This window comes from Acromyrmex echinatior, chromosome 6 (genome assembly GCF_024713525.1).
Source record: "Acromyrmex echinatior isolate Ae372 chromosome 6, ASM2471352v2, whole genome shotgun sequence".
Lineage (NCBI taxonomy): Eukaryota > Metazoa > Arthropoda > Insecta > Hymenoptera > Formicidae > Acromyrmex > Acromyrmex echinatior.
In genome coordinates, this window is record NC_141857.1 from 4,920,521 (window position 1) to 4,941,777 (window position 21,257).

The 21,257-nt window shown below is 38.1% G+C and overlaps 2 protein-coding genes across 4 annotated transcripts in view; one reads left to right on the forward strand and one right to left on the reverse strand.

Annotated features, from left to right (window-relative positions):
* LOC105153987 (Mediator complex subunit 20) overlaps positions 1-21,257 on the reverse strand; it is a 94,654-nt gene that overhangs the window by 51,028 nt on the left and 22,369 nt on the right. The gene's annotated exons all lie outside the window — the stretch shown is intronic.
* LOC105153985 (facilitated trehalose transporter Tret1-2 homolog) overlaps positions 1-21,257 on the forward strand; it is a 70,554-nt gene that overhangs the window by 34,205 nt on the left and 15,092 nt on the right. Inside the window, exon 1 of one of the 2 annotated variants that reach the window (XM_011069180.2) lies at positions 8,190-9,364. The exons of the other annotated variant lie outside the window; for it this stretch is intronic. Coding sequence (XP_011067482.1) covers positions 9,323-9,364 — 42 coding nt within the window. The 5' untranslated portion in view covers positions 8,190-9,322. Of the gene's footprint in view, positions 1-8,189; positions 9,365-21,257 lie in introns of those variants that run through there. 2 annotated transcript variants of the gene reach the window in all.

Genomic DNA, 21,257 nt, shown 5'->3' on the forward strand with positions numbered 1-21,257 from the left:
TTCATTCTTCCTCTGGCAAGCTCTATCTCAGTTGGAGATCCAGGCGATACTACGAATACGAGGTTTCCGAGTTTCCACGAGATTGGATTTCCCGCACATCGAGCGAAGGAATATGCAGAAATGCACGGATAAAGATGGGCGTCACCGCTACGTCTCCTCGTATAGATCATTTCACGCTCGAGATTATACGTTGTGTCGATACAAAAAAACAGGACGAGACGGCTCGACTTGATGCGACGCCTGGATATTCTCATTTCGATGAGCAGCGTAACAGGACCTCTCAGATAATTCATCTGTCGCGCCTCGATGTAGACGTGAAGTAAAAAGCAATTGTCTCGAGTGAGAATAAGAGACAGAGAGAGAGAGAGAGAATAAGAGTTTTATAAATCATATATATGTGTGTGTATATTCTTTGACTTTCAAAATGAATTGTCACTCTGAAGAGCGAATCTCGCTCTTAAATATTGAAAATTGAGCCACTCTTTCAAGATTGGCTCAATTGTCACTTTTTAGAATGAGGTTCCACTTTCAAAGAATTTAGAGAGAGTGTATATATATATATATATATATATTTTTTTTAAATAAATATAAATATTAACAAATATATATACTAAAATTTACTGTACGCTAAATTGTCATGAACACACTTTTAATATGCAAACTTTAACATGTGCTGCAGCATATATTTTAATAATGTTTGCCTCCAAAATGTTTCGAAGTAAGAGACAAATTAAATATTAACTATTCCGTAATGGAATGAAATTTCCAAGGCTTGCTCCCCAACCTTCGCTCTCTCGAAATAAGCATCTTTCACTAAGGGCGAGTTATTCTGTAGCTTTGTTTCGCTGTTGACGAATTCGTGAATTCCAAGTGCTCTCGGAACGGGTGTCATTTGCCCTGGCGCGCCTTTCGAGAGGAAAGTTTATTTTCGATCGTCGTCGCGGGACAATCGTGGCGGATATGCCTTCGGCAACCGGATTTAATTAAAACTTTTACGACAATAGAGACGACGATAGTGGCGACGACAAAAATAGAGGAAGAATGAAATAGAGGAAGACCTTACCATCGACTAATCAATCGACATCGAGGTAATCAAGGAAAAAGTATATGCTTGGGTGATCCTACCGAGTTAGAGGGAAAGAGAATCAGAATTAGAATTCTCTCATTTATTAGATGCTCTGGAATTATCTTAAAGCGTATAAGCTTCATAATAAAAAAAGCAGTAGTACTACAATTACGACGTAAGATGCGAAAAAAAAATAAAATAAAAAAAGAAAAAATAAATCATGACAGATAATAAAAATTTTAAAAATATATATATGTGAAGGGGAGAAGAGAGATGTGTACAAGAGGGAGGAAGAAGGCAAAGGGGAAGGTAATGAATAAGCGGAAGAGTTATAACGAGTCGCTCTTCCGGTTCCATACGAAACGAGTGGAAAAGTTTGCTTTTGTGCCGCTATAACTACGACCAAAGTGCAAACCAACGCAAGTGCGTTCTACATGCATGCGTGTCCGTACGTGTGCGTGTGCGCGCATGGTGGGCTGGTTAACGAGCATAAAATTGGTGGCGATCGATCGTGAAAAAGATCGAGCGGAAAGCTCTCCGGTGCGCGGCGACGGGATTTTTTTTATCCGGAAGGGTCGACGAACCGTCTCCGTTCACATCGCGAAATTGCAGTTCGCGCCGTCGACCATTGTGGGGGAGGGTCAAGGGCTCGAATATTTAACGGCGGGCTCTTAAACAGGCAGTAAAGTGGCATAATGCGCGTCTGTCGGCCAGAAGTTGATCGATGATTTTCTTGGGACAAAGGGCCATATCGATTTTATTGCCTCGAACCTACTTCGACGTGTCTGGGACACGCAGCATTGATTTTGCATATATTCTTTTGGTTATTCTTTACCGGCTGAAAATGTCTGGCGTGGTTGATTCTAAATGAGTCCAGGGGAAAAGGAGAGACAGTGTAAAATAAAATGACATCGCTGTGCCAGACGCGGAATAGTCCCGGTCAGCCTTAGCGCTCGCAGCATGTTTTTACATCGATTTCATGAAGTTAAATCGTTATTTAAATAGCAAATTATACATAAGAGCGTTGAGAGCGACACAATAAATTGTAGTTATTTCATTGAGAATAAGCTAATCAAACGTACGAGATAAGAAAAACTAATCCTTGCGCGTAAGAAAGTAAGTTAGTAAAGCGGAATAAATTTCTCTTGCTGCGCATAAATTTAACATCCGTTAATTATTCGAGGTAATTCTTCTCTATCTTTTTAGACACAATATATATATAAAAAATATAAAATCGTAAGTTTTATGTTGTAATATTATTTGTAAGACAAATGTAACATTCTCACGGATGAGCAGTGTAGGCAATCAATCAAATTTGATTCCAAATATTGAAAAAATATGGCTGCGAACATTTCAGAAAATAGTGACATGTCATTTTTTACGTTATATAAAAAAATCACAAGTGATGGAATTATATATGGAAATATAAAAATGCATTTATATAGCTGATTATATTGCATATTGAATAATTACAACGGTTTAGATGTTCGCACAAAAAATATTTCCCGAATTTCGCAAGTTGAGTTCGAACTTGATTGGCTGGTCCAACATATTACCACCATATACAATGTTGCACTTGTTTTTTTTACATCATGGCAAATTCTATCTATTTACTGAAATCAACACAAGTTTAATTTTCCTTTGATATTTGAAATATAACGGTGTCAAGAATGCACCTTCTCGACAGTGATTGCAACGTGAACGTAATTCAAGCAACGCGCAACACCATCGTGTGGATTCGTTATTACGACATTGCTGTTACATGGTCGTCTATTTTCCCGACTCGGGAAATTTAGGAAATTTACATAGGCGCCCGTCAGAGCGACGTACTGCCAAGTATTCTTCGGTTCCCGTAATAAATAGTACAACTTCATCTCGCACGCCCCTAGTAAACGTCTGTAACTTATGCCGGTAACTACGCGGACACGCGTCCTTTGACGCGGCAAACGGCTTTGAAGTCGAGAATCCAGGGAACTTTTCCTAGCGCGCGATCATTCGTTTCGTTGGCAGGCTAGACTCGCTTTTAGCATCAGTCCTGCAGGCTGGAGACAGTTCGTCGCCACCGCGGCACGATCGAGATCGTGAACAAATGGAGACACACAGTAAAACAAATAGATCCTTGAGCAAAGAAAAATCCCTCAGCATTTTTTCAAACCGCATTTTTCGATTCGCTTCGTTTTATTTATTTTTTTATTTTTTTCCTTTCTTTACTTCTTGTTTCTTTTAATTTATCTTGTGATAGAACGACAAGTACGATACTTGTCAGCCGAACGTAATTTCGGACGGGGCGACAAGCTAAAAGTTTGGTCTTTAGGGAGAACGAGACGCATAGCAATTAATATTCAGCAGGCGCGCGTTGCATAGTCACACTTTATAAACGTCACGTACATGGAAAACGTCTACACGCGGAAGAGATACCAAAACAGGAAGGAGAGCCGAGGCCTTTCACCCCTACGATCCTTTTTCGACTGCTATGCAATTTAAAACGGAATGGCGTGGCTCTCATTACGAGATAACAGCGTTTTTTTCGCTTTGCGATTCATGCAATCGCGAAAATAACGGGAAAGTATTTCATTAAAATTTTATCAAATGAAAAATAGTCACAAATCGTTCGCAAATTATCTTTGGACAATTAGGGGAAAAAATTTATTCGCGTAATATATAATCATAGGTCTCTTATTTTTTGTCACATGGAAAGAACGATTTTATCTAATGTAACATCTAAAAATTTTGCCAGACACAAATCTGAGAAAATAATTTTTGTTAGACCATCAAAATAATTATTAATGAAATTTAGAGTGTACACTAATTCGCCACAAGGAACGAACTTCAACTTTGCTAGTAATCAGATTTTTTTTCGTTTCTAAACTGCAATCAAATCACTATCGACGCGGATTTCTCCCTAACTCTTCTACACAGGAGAACGTAATAAATCACATGCACTCGTGTTTCACGAGATGCACATCCAAGCGAATATAACGCTATCCACTTAGGCTAAAGTACCGAGTTCTCCCGGAGGCCCGGAACAAGTTTAAGCGGGGAACGAATTTAAAATCACGGATCTCCAGAGACTCATCCCTCATTCTTTCGTTCCCTCTACGAGGACGAGAAACGAGAAGGAAAAAAAAAAGAGCTGTTAGTTTACGAGGATAGTAGATACACGTAATACGAGTGCAAACCAGCTGCGTCGGTCGTGATAAGACCCTTGTCACGTTTCTTCCGAGTCACAAAATCAAATCAAACATCAGCCAGCGCGAGTCGCGCGTTTAAGGGCGCTGAAAGCGTTCGAGAGGAGAGCCTCGAGAGTTCGTTCTTCAAATGCGTATAAGGAGCCCGTTGAGATGTTATTACTACAAATATTATCTTTTGGGACGTCCCTATTCTCTGTTATGCTCGCGTAGAAGCACAGATTTCCACACGCGCACTTTCGGGACCTTAGTAAGGACTTTCTTCCGCGGGCGACCCTTTTACTTTTGTCGCCCTTTCACTTCTTCGAAGAAAGTCGCTCTCCGGAGATGACGAAGTGTTTAATCGTCCTGACCGATTATCCTCAAATTTCTCTCTCTTTCTCTTCGCAGTCAAAACGGATTCAGTCAAACCTCGTTCTCTAAAGTTACATCGATAAACCTCTTATAGTTATTTCTCTGGTGGAGACATTTGACCATCGCAGACGGACTTAAAATGAATAAAACAGTAATTATGATAAATATATATACGAATGAAGAAAATTTTCTGTTTATATCTTTCCTTTTTGCTAACACAAACCGGTACTCAGCTGGCTATCGATCAAATTGATTTATCGATCATAATCTGTATCTCTCTACAACGAAGCTAATCTAACTTTACAAACGTAAATCGTACGCATCTGTGAATATCGGGATTTTATATGGATTTGCGTGCATTATTATACGGATTATTATACGGATGGTGCATCGACTATTAATAAATCAACAGCGCAATGCCGTTTCACGTATTATGCATCGTTGAACAAGCCAAATACGTATTTAAATTTTCGTCTCAGTTATTATGAACCTATTTCGCGCAAATTGCGTTTTCCCCTATTTCGCTTTATTTATATATAATTATACATTTGCTTTATGAAGATATCGTTTCATCGAAATAGCGGATTTTACTTATAATTAATCGTAAATGTGAAATGAATTTCATATCGTAATATAAAATATAATATATATATATATATCAATTGAAGACACACTGACTAGATATATGTATTTTAATATAAAATATGTGTATAGTTTATACTCGTACAGGACATTTAATTTAAAATATATATAATATTTTGTTGTTACCAACTATGTGACATTCACATACCGAAAGAAATTGCATTCATTTTTCAGACGAGCTGAAAAGCTTTATCGCACGGATCGATGGGCGCTACGTGTTTTTCTTTGGAACATACCTATAGCAGAATACAAAAGCGACGTAATCTTTCGAGAAAAAAAGATTGTAAAATCATAATAAATACAAAACAAACATTTTTTTTTCTAATGCACAAAATTTCACACAAAAGATATTTAGAGAAAAAAAAAATAAAGGAAATAGAAGAAAAAAATAGAGGAAAAAAAACGAAATTAAATCGTAAAATATCCTTTCAAAAATAAGACATCTTTCTACAATGAAGTCATAAAGTATGCATTTTTTATTGAAAGAGGATTGTCAAACGGTCCATTGAACGTGCATTTACGATGCATTTATTTGCGCGGCAAAGCATCTGGAAAACGAGTCTAGGACTGAATGGTCGAGCGAAAGGCACCGTTTTCTCAACATCCTTGGAAACGTCTTCAGCGTCGGAAATCGCACGTCTATCACCTCGTACAGGACATTTTGCGCGAAGCGCGCGATGCGCATACATATTTGTGAGCACTATTCAGTGCTCTCTCCTTTTCTTGATGATCATCATTCAACAAACGTGTCACGAGTTAGAGTCATCAATGGAATTTCGTTTCAAAATTCCTTCGCAAATCGATCGTCAATTAAAGTTCTGAGAAAAATCACTCCTGACCTCCATATTATAAAGCTTTAAATCACTCATTGATTTCAAGATTAATTAATCTAAAATTCATTAAAACACAAAGATAAATAAAAATAAGCAGCTTTTGACAAAGATTAAAATCTTTAGTCGTGAAAACGTTCATAAAAAAGCATCGTAAAAAAATCCACACGAGGTTCCTTAATACCTTCAATTAACGAAGCGAAAGTGATAATTAGGCATGCTCAATTACATAACCGTCGAGTAGCGCGATAAGTGACTCTTAATAGAGTCGACGACGGGGGATGCCCACATTTTAAATTCGATTACAAAGAAACGCAAGGAGAGTCCTTCCTGTGTCCATAACGGCACGCGGCCAGGCACTTAATGCATATGCGAGTATTTGTCAATTTGCATTTATATTTGACCGACGCAGCGATGCGGACGCTACTACGAACGGCGCCGCGGCGCGCATCGCATAAATGACCGCGTGCATTTTTCCGATAATCGTCGTACGACCTTAATATCGCTCCAACCAGAGTTTTACAGACGGCTGGAGGCTCGCCGAAAATAAAATCAAACCGACGAGACCGGTAAGATCAAAGTTCGCCTAAAAAATCTCAATAACGAGACGAATCGAAATGAAATCCTTCGCGAGAAGAAATCTCTTCCATCCGCTTTCCCGCAATTCAATTTATGTCTTCTGACAATTCATAATACTTATCAAAATTAATTCAATTACAAATTCAAGAAAAGATGAAGCTTCACATTTTAATTTTTAACGTTAGAAAAGAACGATTTTTCTGAAGTATTAAAAAATTTAGAACGCAGAAAATAATTTCTTGGATTATCAAAATAATTGTATAAAATATTCAAATTGATTGCTAAAAATGTTAAAATTTTTCGCAGCATTGCTCATCATGCTTGAGTTTATTATTTGGTTAACTATCTCTGGTCCAACAAAATTATTTTAGATCTATCTGTATCTATCTAAATTTTTAGATACTTCAGCAAAATCATTCTTTCCATGAGAAGTGGTTATGAGAATATAATAATTATGAATATAATTATATATTTTTGTCAGAAGACTGATGCATAAATTTTCAAACATTATTTGAAAAATATCTTATACATAAAGATACCTTCCGTATAGACAGATTCCTTTACTTCTTACATACTTTAATCCACTCTTTAACATCCGCATCCATAATTCCACTTGACGCATATTCTCTCGAGTGATTCACTGCGGAGACAGCACCCGTAAATCGACGCGTGTATTTCTGGTATGACTTTAATCGGTTCGTAATAATCAGTCGATTTATATTCCGGTACGCTTCACGCCGTGCTCGCAATCGGCAAACACTTTATTGAAACAAATGAAAGAATCAAGGAGCGAGTTGATAATTGTTGGAACACACACGTGGATTATACGTAGGACTGACAATAAACAACACGTGTATTTAATTTGGCAATTGTGCAATTAACTCGTAAACAGATTATTACACAAAGTTAATTTTTTAACGATGCTTGTAATCGAGTATTGGCATCACGACGACAAAACGCCGTCGTTTATATGAACCATCATTTTTCCGTGTTAAACCTCTCTCACTTAGATTTATTCACAATCTAAATATAAATTCTTTTATGTTCACTTATTCACTCTTTTCAACGGAAAAGCCGCAGTTCCACCTGCGTTTATTGAACTCATTGCATTTATTACAAAGTAGTCATGAAATTCGACGGATAACTAAACGACGTGTAAAAATTTGCAAGCACGTAATTTCGACTCCAAGGATAGACTTGAATTTATTTCTGACTCAAATAAGAGAGTTTCTCCACCCCATGATGCTTTTTCCTTTCATCCTTTCATTCTACTAAAGATATGACTGTGGAATAAGGAGGCGACTTTTTTATTTGATATAAAAATCCACGCGCTAACCCTTTCGTGTCGCTTTTCAATTCTTTTAAGATTCTTAATGCGCCGTGTCGCGACGTCCCGTCTACGAACCCGCGTTCCGCGCGACAAATCCTCGCAATTTGTCGACGAAAAAAAAAAGCGCGAAATAAATTCGCACCCGAAAGCTAGTTTGGTATCGCAAGACCGGTTTTTTTTTTTCCTTTCGTCGACGGCGCGGAAAAGGACCACGCATGCTATGCGTATCGCCACGTGCATTACACGCGTGGACATTCACAGAGACAGTTCAGCTCCTCCTCCTTCCCTCTCTAGGAGGAAAAGAGAAAAAAAGAGATTCTGGGGAACACGAGGGAGGAAGAGTGACGACGGGCGGGAGTCGGAGGGACCGAGACAGGTTCGACGAAGAGAGCGAGAGAGCGCGTGCTGCTCCGAAGCCCTATAGCCGTCGGTCGAAAGAGAGCTCGGTGTTCAGTGCTACGATGGTCACCAAGCGGACAGGTCGCAGCCTCTCTCAGCCTTCTCCGCTACGGTCCATGTGACGGTCCTCCTCCATCCACCGTCTATCCACCTCTCGTCTACCCGACCGGTCGGCCGTTCGTCCAACTGTCAAGCGAGCGCGCGCGTCTCGCTTAATCGCGTCTAATTAAGACGAGCCGAGCGTTTATCCGGAGCCTCGCAAGTGCACTGCGTGCGACGCACTGTCATTGACCGTCTGTGGCAAGCGCGCTCGCCGTAAATCATCAAGGCTCTCACCCGCGGCGAAGATAGAGAGATAGAGAGAGAGAGACTGCCGCGTAATTGTGTCACGGTTGATGTATGGATTTATTTTCGTCTACGAGATTCGCCGTCGTTTTCATTATCGTCTTCGGAGTTATCGTTAGAATCGTCGTCGTCGTCGTCGTCGTCGTCGTCGCTCGGTCGACTCTCTTTTATCCATAGTGAAGCGATACGATTATCGACTATTCGCAGACCCGACGCGCGCGAAAACGGTCGAGATAGAGCGTTCTATCGAGGCGACTCTAAGAGCCCGTGAGTGCGCTTCATACGAGATCAAAGGACCGATAAGTGAAGCTAGAAGCGGATAAATGAGAAGGAATATCGTACACGCCGACGGAAGAGATGCGCGATTATACCCGATGATATCCGCGAGCCGCTGTAAAGAGATCGGAGCGCGTGTACTTCTCTCCGCCGGCGAGGAAAGTTCGCACGTGCTTCTGCCGCAGCCTCCCACCTCTCCGTGCGAAGCACGTGGTTGCCGCCAGGAGACTTCTTTCCACACGACGTAAGATCAAAGCGAGATTGTCGTTTTCCTGTTGCGGTTTACGGCGTTACTTGCGCGTTCATTGAAGACATGGATACGAAGGCGGCTTTAACGAAAGATGAGGTCTTCCAGGTAATTGCGATCAAAATTAATCTTCAATTTTTTTCAGTATTAGATCGTTAAGTAAAATAGATCTGTTTTCTTTGACTAATTATTATACATTTTTGAAAAGTGAGATGGATTATGTGTTTGATATTTGATGAAAGCGAGAAAGAGAGTTTTAATACAGAAATCTACAGATCTAATTTCTTCCATAAAAAAGAAGAAGATCCTTTTAAAACCATTCCGACATTTGTATTCTAAAAGCAGCAATGTGAACGGCCTCGCCAGACTGCCTTGGTTAGCTGCTAGGTCAGCCGTGTAATTTCTGGGCCGTACGTAATTTAACGCAGTTGCACTTACGTCATATGATTACACGGTTTCCGTGAATATCCGTGTTCTGTTGTTTGTTTCGATTGTCTGTTCCATTAAAGGGAAACGATTGTAATATGCGTTCTGCTTTCTGCTGTTCGCTTTGATATTACGAACGCCAAAAGTGTATTACGCTTTTGAATAAACGACTGTTATTTTGGATATTTCACATAAATACGTACATTATTAGATATCAAAGAAACAATGACAACCCAAGTTCATGAGTTAAGTGACACTTTGTTATTTTTAACTTCCTTGTGTCAAAATATAAATCAGTCCATTTCTGTGGTTAGTTTCAAAGTAAACAACGATCACATTAATACACTTATGCATATATATATGTTACATATGCAAGTACATATTATAGCATATATGTAATTCAAGATTGAATTATTTAAGCAATGAAGATCCAGCTTCGACCGTTGTATGCATTTAGTAAATAATAAACAAAATTTTAGTCAAATTTAATACTTTTTAATTTATTCATTGATTATTTTAATTAAATTGACGACATATATGAATAGCGACCTACAGAAACGATTAAAAATAACTTAAATGGGATATAATTTGACATTACGAATTTAACAACGTAATGATTCTCGGACCAAGGATTTTCCATTTTAAATATTCGATTCGACTGTGACTTAACTGTGTAAAACGGGTTGATAAAAACTTATGGGACAGTCAGGAACCAGGAGATAAGAAGAATATATTTATGAATGATATTCTGACAGCTCGTCACTCTAGACCGGTGATAATGTCCCGAGTTCAGTTATCTGTTAGGATTAGTGAAAGTAACACAAGAATTAATGTTGAAATTCCATTTTTTAATTACTCGCGACTTCTGTTTATGTAAGTATGTATCGTATTTTCATAGATATTATTGATATTCGAATGGGAGAAGAGGTCGTCGACCTCTAACCGAATCTTGTGGCCACTTGCGTCAACACTGATCGATTTCAGTTCGAAAGCAGACGTGCCTCTCACAATGCACGCTACTCATATTAGATCACGCGCAGACATACAAGTTTTAAACCTTTTCGAGAAAGTCTCGAAAAATAATTATGCAAGGTATTCATCGTGAACAGGAATCAAAATAGAAATGTACTATGCATTAACTAAAAATAACATATATACTCGAAATAGCAAGGTGTGGTAGTAAGTATTTAAAGAAAGTACATGGCGTGAAAATAAATACGTACAGTGAATTTCACGCCTAGAATTTCATGCTGTAAATCAGGAACGTTACTTTACAAGCGAACCCATATTGCCTCGGTCAATTACGTCATGTAATTAATACGGCCTGCGCTACGGTATCCGCCTAGCTCGTTTCATCTCCGGAAGCTGCTGAATTCCCGCGGCGATAGATGTCGGCGGGGATCTTCATTTTAAGCGAATCTTCTTATTTTATCGCTGACTTAAACACAGATCGATTCGCGATGAGAAATTATGCGCGATAAGGCACGCTCTCATCTATGAGCATATCGAGAAACTTGTGTGCGTTGTCTATGTACATATATGCATACGTACGTGACATTCTTGTCGTGTAATCCGGTGAGTTGACATGTGCTGAGTTGCTTGAAAGATCTTTACTTATTTCAATAGATTGTCTTGTCGGAAGTATCACTCAACGAGTACTTCCTATGATAAAAGACTAAAAAAATGTAAATATGCATCGAGTCCATAGATTTACAACTTCTTATCTGTATTGCTTTTTGTCCATACACGCGATATTATAGCAAATTAATATTTACTCGTTAACAAGCGAAGATCTGATTGATGTAATAGATTCGATATCGCGTTATTATTAATACCTCAGGCTACAGTTAGGAATACATTACTATCGCAATGTACATAAAATTTTCATTATAATCCCTATAATTTATTAATATTTCTCTCTCTCTCTCTCTCTCTCTCTCTCTCTCTCTCTCTCTCTCTCTCTCTTCATATTAGTCTAAAAACTACAAAAGCTTATTGTATATCTCTCATACAGTTTTCAATTTAATTATCTAAATAAATTTTAATTCTACACAGAAAGTATTATAAAATTTCACGTGTATTTTTTGCTCTTTCTAAATATATATTTTTTAATAATAACTTTTTTGTTCGATTAAATTCTCGTATTACGTAAAATGAGCGGTTTTAACAAAAACACACGCGGCATTGTCGTTTAATATTCTGAAATGGGCTCCCCCGAAAAATTTCCGTTTATAACCCTAATAACAGAGTGATGTTTGCAAACTGGTTGCAGAAGAATAGAATGCTGTTCGGCGTAATTCGTACCCTCCCGTGAAAAGTGGAGCACGTGCTTTCGTGCATTTTTTTACGAGTCGAACAAAGAAACCAAATTTCTATATAGTCACCCGGATGGTAATCAAGTCGAATCCTTTTTTTTTTTAAATATCATCAATGTTTACATTCGGTTTTTTTTTTCAAATTTATGTAAATTTTTCAATTCGCTAAAAATATGACAGACGAGAAATCACTTAAAATGACTAATGTGTCAGTAATCACAAGTGTACGAGTGCCATTGTGTGAGAGAAGAACGAGGACCGAAAGAAGAGCGCTTTTATTAATTGATACGGTCTTTATCTCCGAGGCGTGACCACCATGAATTAAAACATCAGCTGTGAACATCTCGCGTCGCGATAGATCACTCGTGATGCAAAAGGGAAAAACTTTGCGCATCACGCAGCGCGATCGCGGCGCAATTTGCCAATTTTATGCACACTTCGCGAATAATGATCGAAAGTAGAACACGTGACCGCGGCACGGCATTGTTCGCAGCGTGACAATGGAATCGGATGTTTTGTTGGGGATAATAGAGCGCGTGGCCTACACGCTAATGAAAGGGTTGCACCTTTGAATACATCGAATGCATATATACCGGCGTATCTAGGGCTCAGCGGTGCTCAGATCGCGTATCCCAAGCCAGCCATGAAAGGATCCCGGGGCCGAGTCCACGATCGATACACGTTCGACGTGTAGGCGACACTTTTCCCGCCCTTCTCAAGTTTTGGACGATTTTATTTTACCGCGCTCGCTCGGATTTCATTTCACCGCGTAAAAGTATTATAACGACGATTTACTCGCGCTTTAATGATGAACGTTCACGTCTCACGTGGAAAGTTTTAATTTTCCCGTACACTTGGGCCGCTCCTAATTTTTCTTTTATTACTGTCTCATAAGGTGACTTGATGCATAAAAAATCATCCCTATTATGCATATCAGCCCTGCGCATGCAAAGAGTAACGATGCATGAAGGATTATCTTTACTATGCATATAAACGTCAATTACTCCGGCGGCGCATATACAGGTCCGTGGTTCCTGTTTTACAATAAGAAATATTCAAGGCTCGAGGTCTGTGTATCAGGGTCACGTAATGCATATCAATGTCGAATGAGCACCGTCTGGACGGGCGTACGCGGTACGTCTATTATAACATAACCCTCTGAGAGCGCGCCGAGGCCAATGTCAGAGTTCGAATGTGTTCTTTAAAATGCCCGTAGAACAATGATGACCGGGGGTGTCCGGGGACGATGCAGAAGTGCCACTGCACATTTGCAAGTCCCAATTGTGCGTACGCATACAAATGCATGCGCCGAGGTTTATATCGCGTACAATATCGAATAGAGGAAATCAAGAGTGCGATTACCATTGAAGAGGACCGAGAACCTTTCTCGCTACAGTTATCTCTCACTGTCGCTATTACTCATTGTCGCCACTACGTTGTAGGTCGAAGATGCAGTCGCGGGTATTGGAACAAACGCCAAGAGAGGCCTAGTTAAATCGTTCCTGACCGGGTTATACGTTGAAAGGGAAACATCTTATCTTTCGGACATTAAATATCGCGGTAATAACGCGATAAATAATAAATCTGTATAATAATTTATGTTTCTCGATGAATATTATACACATTAATAACGACATAAATGCATAAGAGTTTTTTTTTCCAAAACTATGTCAAGAAAGAAGTCTTTTAATCAAGATGTAAATATTACGTCTGGCTCGTGTATCTATTAAACATTTTGTTAGCTCGCTTCCGTGATCCAAGTGATAGGATAAATGATGTTTTGTACGAGACATTATTTATTCACGGCGTCACATATTCTACGTTCCACATTTAGAATATCCCGTCTACGGAGTTGTAGTGAATGACTTCCGTTGCTGCATAAACATTCGCATTATGGGAACACATTTCACTTTATCTCAGGCTTGATGGGAATCAAACGTGTAGGACGAATGACAACCCATCTCTTCGAGCTTCTAAAGGTATGATGTAATTTGAATAAAAAAAGATGCATCATAAGTTCCTTGCTAATTAATTCTATTATAATTACAACATTTTAATTTTCTAGCAATTATATTATAATATAAAAAGGTTCTAATTAAACCAACAAAAGGATCATAAGAAGTTTGATGAGACCGAACAGAATTTTTGGTTGTCATTGATCCTGCTATTCTTATTGAGCTTTTTTATTAGTTTAATTAGAAATGTTCGATGCATTCCTAATATTTCGTAAAAGGCACAATCGCATTTCAAGAAAAGATAATGTTTACGTATAAGATTTCCGTACTCCAATAAATCTGATCTGAAGAAGCGGTTACAAGAGAGAAGTAGGTGTGACCTGCAAATATTTGCTCGACAAGGGAAAAAGGGTGAATATCCACATAGTAACCCAATGCTCGGTATTTCTCAACAAATGTAAGACAAGTTGCTAGATATCGGATTGTTCGAGCTTTTTCATCTTCTTAAGACGTTTTTGCATTCATAGCACGAATTCCTAAAATTTAATATTATTTCAGTTTATCTGCAAATATTATAAATAACAAATAAATAGGACGTGAATACATATTATGCATAAAGGCTAAAATATGCGTTTTCGGGAAATAATGGATGATGAGATTAAACTAATTACGTTGGATTTCACATTGCCTGCGTCTGTTAATATTATATCATCGAAACAGCACGAACGTCATTTACACAATTCTCTCGTGTGTCCCAGTTATGCAATATAGATATATCGCACTATCGTTATCTTTTATAATACCGTATCATATTTCTCTTTCACAACACCGTAACGTTCTTTAATATTTATCTATATTATATTTTCGTCATAATATTTATATTTAACTGCATTCATATGTTTACGTTATTTTATTGGACATATGAGAAACAGGCTCCAGTAACCAACGTAAATAGACGACCTCTTTTCTAGCCCGGGACTAGTTTCGAATTAACGTCAAGGTACTCAAGACGCTTGATAACTCTATTCAATGCTGAACAGTTGTTTCGTATCCATGGTTAGTCAGCGTGAAGTGTAAATTTATTTTTAAACACTCAACTTGCAGACGTGACGACTAACTGGAAGTTTCGGACATAGTTGAAATTCCGAGTCATTCGCGCGCTTGTTGTAATACAGTCCGCTCTCTGTGCGGTTAAATCAACGCTTCATTATAGTGATTAGATTGAAACACAATATCTCCTGCCGAAAAATATTCCAGATATTGCGTCACTTGATACTCGACATCGCAATGGTTTATTATCTGCTTATATAAGATGAAAGATGTATGTAAAAGTTATACATCGATAAGTATTGTTTAAAATAAGATCATCAGCAAGAACTTCGATTTAGAATTATAATAGTAATATAATTACTACTAATAATTATACTTTAAAGTATGACTAAAGTATAATTTTGATATATCTACTTTCCTACAGCGATCAAGTATTTAATTTTCAATTTAAGGACGACTATGTTTCACGTGGGAACAACGTAATTGGAACTCGAACAGCTCGATTCCAAATATCGTCTGTTTGAACATGTAAAGTCGCAAGATGTCGAAATAGGACACCGATTCGAGAGACGAAGGGTCGACAGGTCAGAAACGCTCCCCTGTACTCGTATGTGGTTCGTATAAGGTGGTTACCGTAGAAATGCAACGAAAGGAAGATGTGTCTCCCCGTCGACAGAGAAATTACATCGCGTTGCATCGTATCACGTGCACAGTAAACGATACTTCAAAGTATCGCGCCAACAAGATGCAAAATGAACGTTAAGAGACCACGAGATTTGACATAATTCGTTTTAGAGATACATTTTACATATTATTGCAATATCTTGAATTACACAGCGAGACACATTCCGTTTTATTTATGTTGAAAACGATCCACTCAGGTCTTTGTTAAAATTTTATATTGAATTTTTATATTCGAATGTTAATTTAATACAATGTGATTATATTATTTAAATAGTTTGTGTTAAATTGATATTTCTTAGTGTCAAAATAACACAATTTATGAGTAAACAAATAACAGAAATAATGCAATAATTTCAAAACCTAAATTATAAGATGAATAAAATGTGTGTTAACTTAATATATTATAAATGTTCATTTTACTGAAAAAATATGCTTCCACAATTTGTTTACAAACTTCTATTACATAATATTTGCGTAATTTTCTAACATATTCATCTTGTTAAATTAATACAAATTTGAATGGACCATTTGGGACATGAAATGTGTTAAACTTAACACAAATTTCTCAGTATACGATGAAAAGCTCTCATCGACAAATAGATCAACAAGAAACAAAAAAGATCGAATTCTAAAATCCAACGTCGACTGCGTAGGAAGTCGATGAGGAAGTGTCGCGACGGTGCGACCTTTCGCGAGTGCGCTATCGCGCAAAATCGGAACAGGACCCCCGATGAAATACGGTCTGTGCATCCTTCGTACCAACTCGACTCCGATATCCGTCCGATACACGTCAATTCCGTCGCACCGATGAAATAGCACGCTAGCTGTTACGTCTGGTAACAGCGTATAAGTCTCCCAACGCGCGATTAGTTATCAGCGGCGGCCACCGTAGGCACAGGAGAAAGAGAGATCCACGAGAGAGCCTAATCGAGCAGGATTTATTCATAGATCGCCACGCGCCACGTGGATGGATAATTCTCTCTCTCATACGCGTGTCTGGTGTCCACCTCCTTGTCTTGACTGATTCGCGCGGCGTTCTTCCACGTGCTTTCTTTCGCCGTGAAACCAGTCGTTCAAGCAGGCCAACATGCAACGAAGTTGAGATAAATATTGCCGACGACCGACACGCCGCCTGCCGTATGAGTGAGATGAGAGAATTATTATCTCCTCGAGAGAGAAGGTTCAATTGTACGCATCAATGGATCGCGAGTTACAGAAGCTGTCTAGAAGCGAGTACTAGATTCAACATGCGTGGCACGTGGCGTCGTAGATTTATTCTTAGCATAGACTCCGAACGTGCCACCTGAGATTCCTCTCTGAAGCAAAATACAGACGGACTGTCCCAAGAAAATTGTTATAAATAGAGAATAAGAGAAAAAAATATATTCACGTATGGAAATATACAGGGTGAACAAAAAGTTGGGAATATTTAGCCAGTACTGGCTAAATATCTCGTAAATAAAACATTTGAGAAAAAAATGTTTCATACAAAAGTTGTAGGATTTCATTTAATGCATCAAAAGGTAATATTCATTTGACTTTGAGCGTACAAAAGAGTCCGCAGTTATAAATGTTTTATGGGAATTCTAATTTTTTATTCGACAATCTTGTAGCTGACATTAAAATCTTTTAATGCTATAATGAATCGTTTTTTTTTGTTAAATACTTTCCGAAGTCTTTACGTACCTGTACTTTTTGATAAAAAAATTAAGATATCTCTAAAAGCTTTCTTTTATACCTGTGTTTAGTCAAATAGGTATTGCTGTTTGATGCATTTGATAAAACTCTACAATTTTTGAAATATTTCTTCCTCTATAGTCTTGTTTTTAAAATATTTAGCCGGTCCAATATTTTTTCGTTATCTTGTATATATAAATTATACTATATTAATAAATTATTACTATATTTGACATTTATTCATATTTTTAATATTTTTAATTTTTTATAACCGTCCTTTAAATATTTTGATATTTTCATTAAGTTTCAAATCATCATGTTCTCTCTCCTTTCTCTGTAATTTCTGTGATTCTAAAATTCATAACATTTCTTCACCTCCATATGCTATATTATTTCAGTGTCGTCTAAATTAGGAGGTTTATTGTTTTGATAACAGCATCTCTCTTGAAGCTATTTCGAAGTAACATTCGTGCTGTGTCAACCTCGACCCCTTAATGATCCTTATAACTGAATGGTGAGGAGAAGTACGAGGAGATGAGAGGATGGAGGAGACCTTGCGCTGGGAACGTGGAAGTGAAGAACGAAAAGTGTTTACCCCCCCCGTAATACTGGAGATCGTGACTTACATCGAGTTCTGGTCATTACCCATGAAGTTCAAGCCTAAATGTATCGTGTATCCCGGGGGATTACGGGGTAAATACGCTTTGAGCGTTCGAATCCGCCTTCGCGTCGATTCATAATTCCATGAGAATTTATTACCGAAGCAAACAAGACGAGACGCATTCTCTTTCTCTACTTTGGCCTTTCTCCCTGTCTTTCCCTCTCCTCTTCGCGTTCCCCAAAAGGTTCATCCGAATTTAAAGATCGCAACGATTTTAATCGTCATCGAAACAAATTATGGTAAATTATGGCGAAAATGAAGATTAACAGTAATTCACGTTGAAAGTTTTACAATTACTCTTCTCCGTGCAGCAATTATCAGAAGATGATTTAATGCGGAACTAAAAGAATTTATCTTAAATACGAAAAATCTTATTTTTCGAAACAGATTCGATCTCAGTATTTAAATATTTTTTTTTGTGATTTTTTTTATATACATATCTGATTTTGCAAACCGAAAAATGAAATCTTTTTCAGTCTTGAAACGCAATTATAAACAGAATCAGACAAGTGATTTAATAATTTTTTAATAAGCATCTTTATGTAAGAATATTAATAATCTGAGACCTAAGATGAAAATCTTAAACCTGCGAATAATTTTTATTGCGAAAAATATTGTCTCGGTCTGAAAGAATTAATTTCTGGTAATTGAATCAGCCCACCCTCGGCGATAAATAACAGTGCAGGACAAAAAGCGGCTATTTAGAAACAGAGAATCTGTATATGATGGCGTATCGCAGCGTACAACGCAAATGATGCGCGTAACGCGCGTTTTATCGGGGCGGTCGTTAAAACGCCAGCTGGAACCAAGTGTTTTCGCTCGAGCACACCTCGTATAAGCTGCGAAAAAGGGACGGACGTGCATAAGTTACTCGAAGTCATCTTTTCGCGCGGACCTCTCGACGTAATGTCGCGTGCGCCAGCTATCACCCGCGCGACAAATGGCCGTTTCGGAAAAAAAAAAGAAAGGAAGAGAGCGGACGGACAGGGATGAAATATGACGGACAAATTGGCCGGTTGCTTTAGACGGTCGCCCTTAGATATATATGGTATTCATAGCTACTTGACCCGAATGCGCGCGCAAAAGGCGCGGGATAGCGAGCTGGGCGAAGAATAGTCTAATAGAACGTAAAGTATAGAGAACGTAAGTCGTATTTTATAGCTCTCCTTCGGTGCATCCAAATCTCGAGTCCAAATCGAGAGTCGAACAGACGAATCTGCCAGCTGTTTTCCTTCTCTCGTTGTCCCACCTTCCTGCTTCCTTCCGCTTGCTGTCACTTTCCGCGCGCGCGCGTGTTTGTTCGCGACGGAAACAAAAATCAACCCTGCGAGAAAGAATATCGCTGCCCGGATCAACGACTCGCAGGAATGGAGTTCGCGAGAAAGAGTGTTGTACATCGCGTCAACGTTGCTACTCTTTTTCGACCGAATCGACCGAGCCGAATCGCTTTCAGCTGTGAACGCGCGAACACGTAAAAAAAAATTCCCTCTGACACATCGTCGTGCTGACGTGATGAAAGAGATAAAGGCGAGGGAACGATAAAAGAGCTGGCAGGAGATTCAACGCCTCCTCTCAGTGAATTTAATTGTCTGCGAATCTCTGCGCTGTTATTATGAATTTCTTTGATTAAGTACACTGTCCTACATGGCGTTTCAATAAATTTAATAATAAATAAAAAACAATTTAAAAAAACAAGTATATCGACTTTGCATTTAATTTATTAAATTAAATTTGCGTAGATCAATGTTTTTCAATCTTTTTCAATTCGGGACATATAAAAATAATAACCAAATTTATTGATATTAAGGCTCCTGAGTAGTCATCATGCGATTCAAAATCACAATCGGCGGCCTGGCGAAATGTGACGAAATCGGTAGTCACACGCACAAGCACAAACCCATGTAATGATGCACTAAAAGCGAGCACATGTATATGGGCTCGTGTTTGTGTGTGTATTACAGCGCCTCGTCACGATAAATGGCTGAACTTATAGGCGTGGAAAAGTGACGTTATGACGACGAAATTTGTGCTGCATGCCATTTCATTATTATTTGCTTAATTGTGAAAATGTGACGTGTCTCGTAATTATGGAAGTCCTAAAAATGGGCAGAAACTGTAGTTATCTTGGAATTTGATACATAAAAGTGTATATTTCATTCATTTCAACAGCTGTTCAAACCGTGTGTTTCTGCCCGAAATTAGGCTCACTTTACCTGCCTTTTACGATCATTTACTGACTATTAAGGGAGAAAAAGACAGTTTCTACCCATTTTTACAGGTATTTTAAAACACTCTCGTCATTTAGATTTATCCAAATTGTCTTTATTTACAAATGGCTTGCAGCATAAATTTACGTGTCATTCCTCGCTCCTGACATCACGATTCCAATATGGCCGCCGCGACTCAAGAGCCTTAAATGCACATATTTCAGCACTCAGCGGATCTTTATTAGATACAGCCAACATGACATTCAAAAATAAGTAAATATTTTAAAGCTCTTATTTTTTTTTATTAACAATATTAAGTGAATTTTAATTTATTATATAGGATTTCTCTTATTTAATTTGATTTCTCATCGATCCAAATTCATATCATTCTTTTATCTTATTGTTTAAAAAATTATTTTATTGCAATGACGATATCGTTTATTAAAATATTTAGAGAGTAAACACAATATAATTTAAATAATTTTTGAAATATTTTTTACTTGCTTTTTAATTATTATATTTCTAAATTTTTTGGCTTCTTTTACTGTCTCTAAAATTTTCACGACACCCTTGCAGCACCACCGGTTGAGAAACCTTGGCATAGATAATCCCAAAATATACGGCAGACCAATTAAAAAAATCTCGACAGAGAATATTCAGAAGCGCAGGCAGTAAAAGAAGGTTGTGGCCTTTTAATTTCGTCGATTGTGCGAGTGTTACGAAATTAATTGCCGTAGAGACACCGAATCGCTAAATTTTCCCACGATAGAGAGGAAAACATTACGGTTTTATGGAAATAACGATGAAATAACGTTGCGAGAAACTCGAAGCTCGCGAGCTGAAATTAAACTTTCTAATGAATGAACCGTAGTCTTGGCTGAGTAATGTAACGCGCCGCAGCAGTTGCGTGTATATGCATGTATAATTAATGGCCACGAGTTTAAAGACAACTTTGCGCGATTAAGCAATGCGAATGCGAACGTTACACCTCGCTTGAAGAACGGCGAAATGCCCGACCGAATTTAC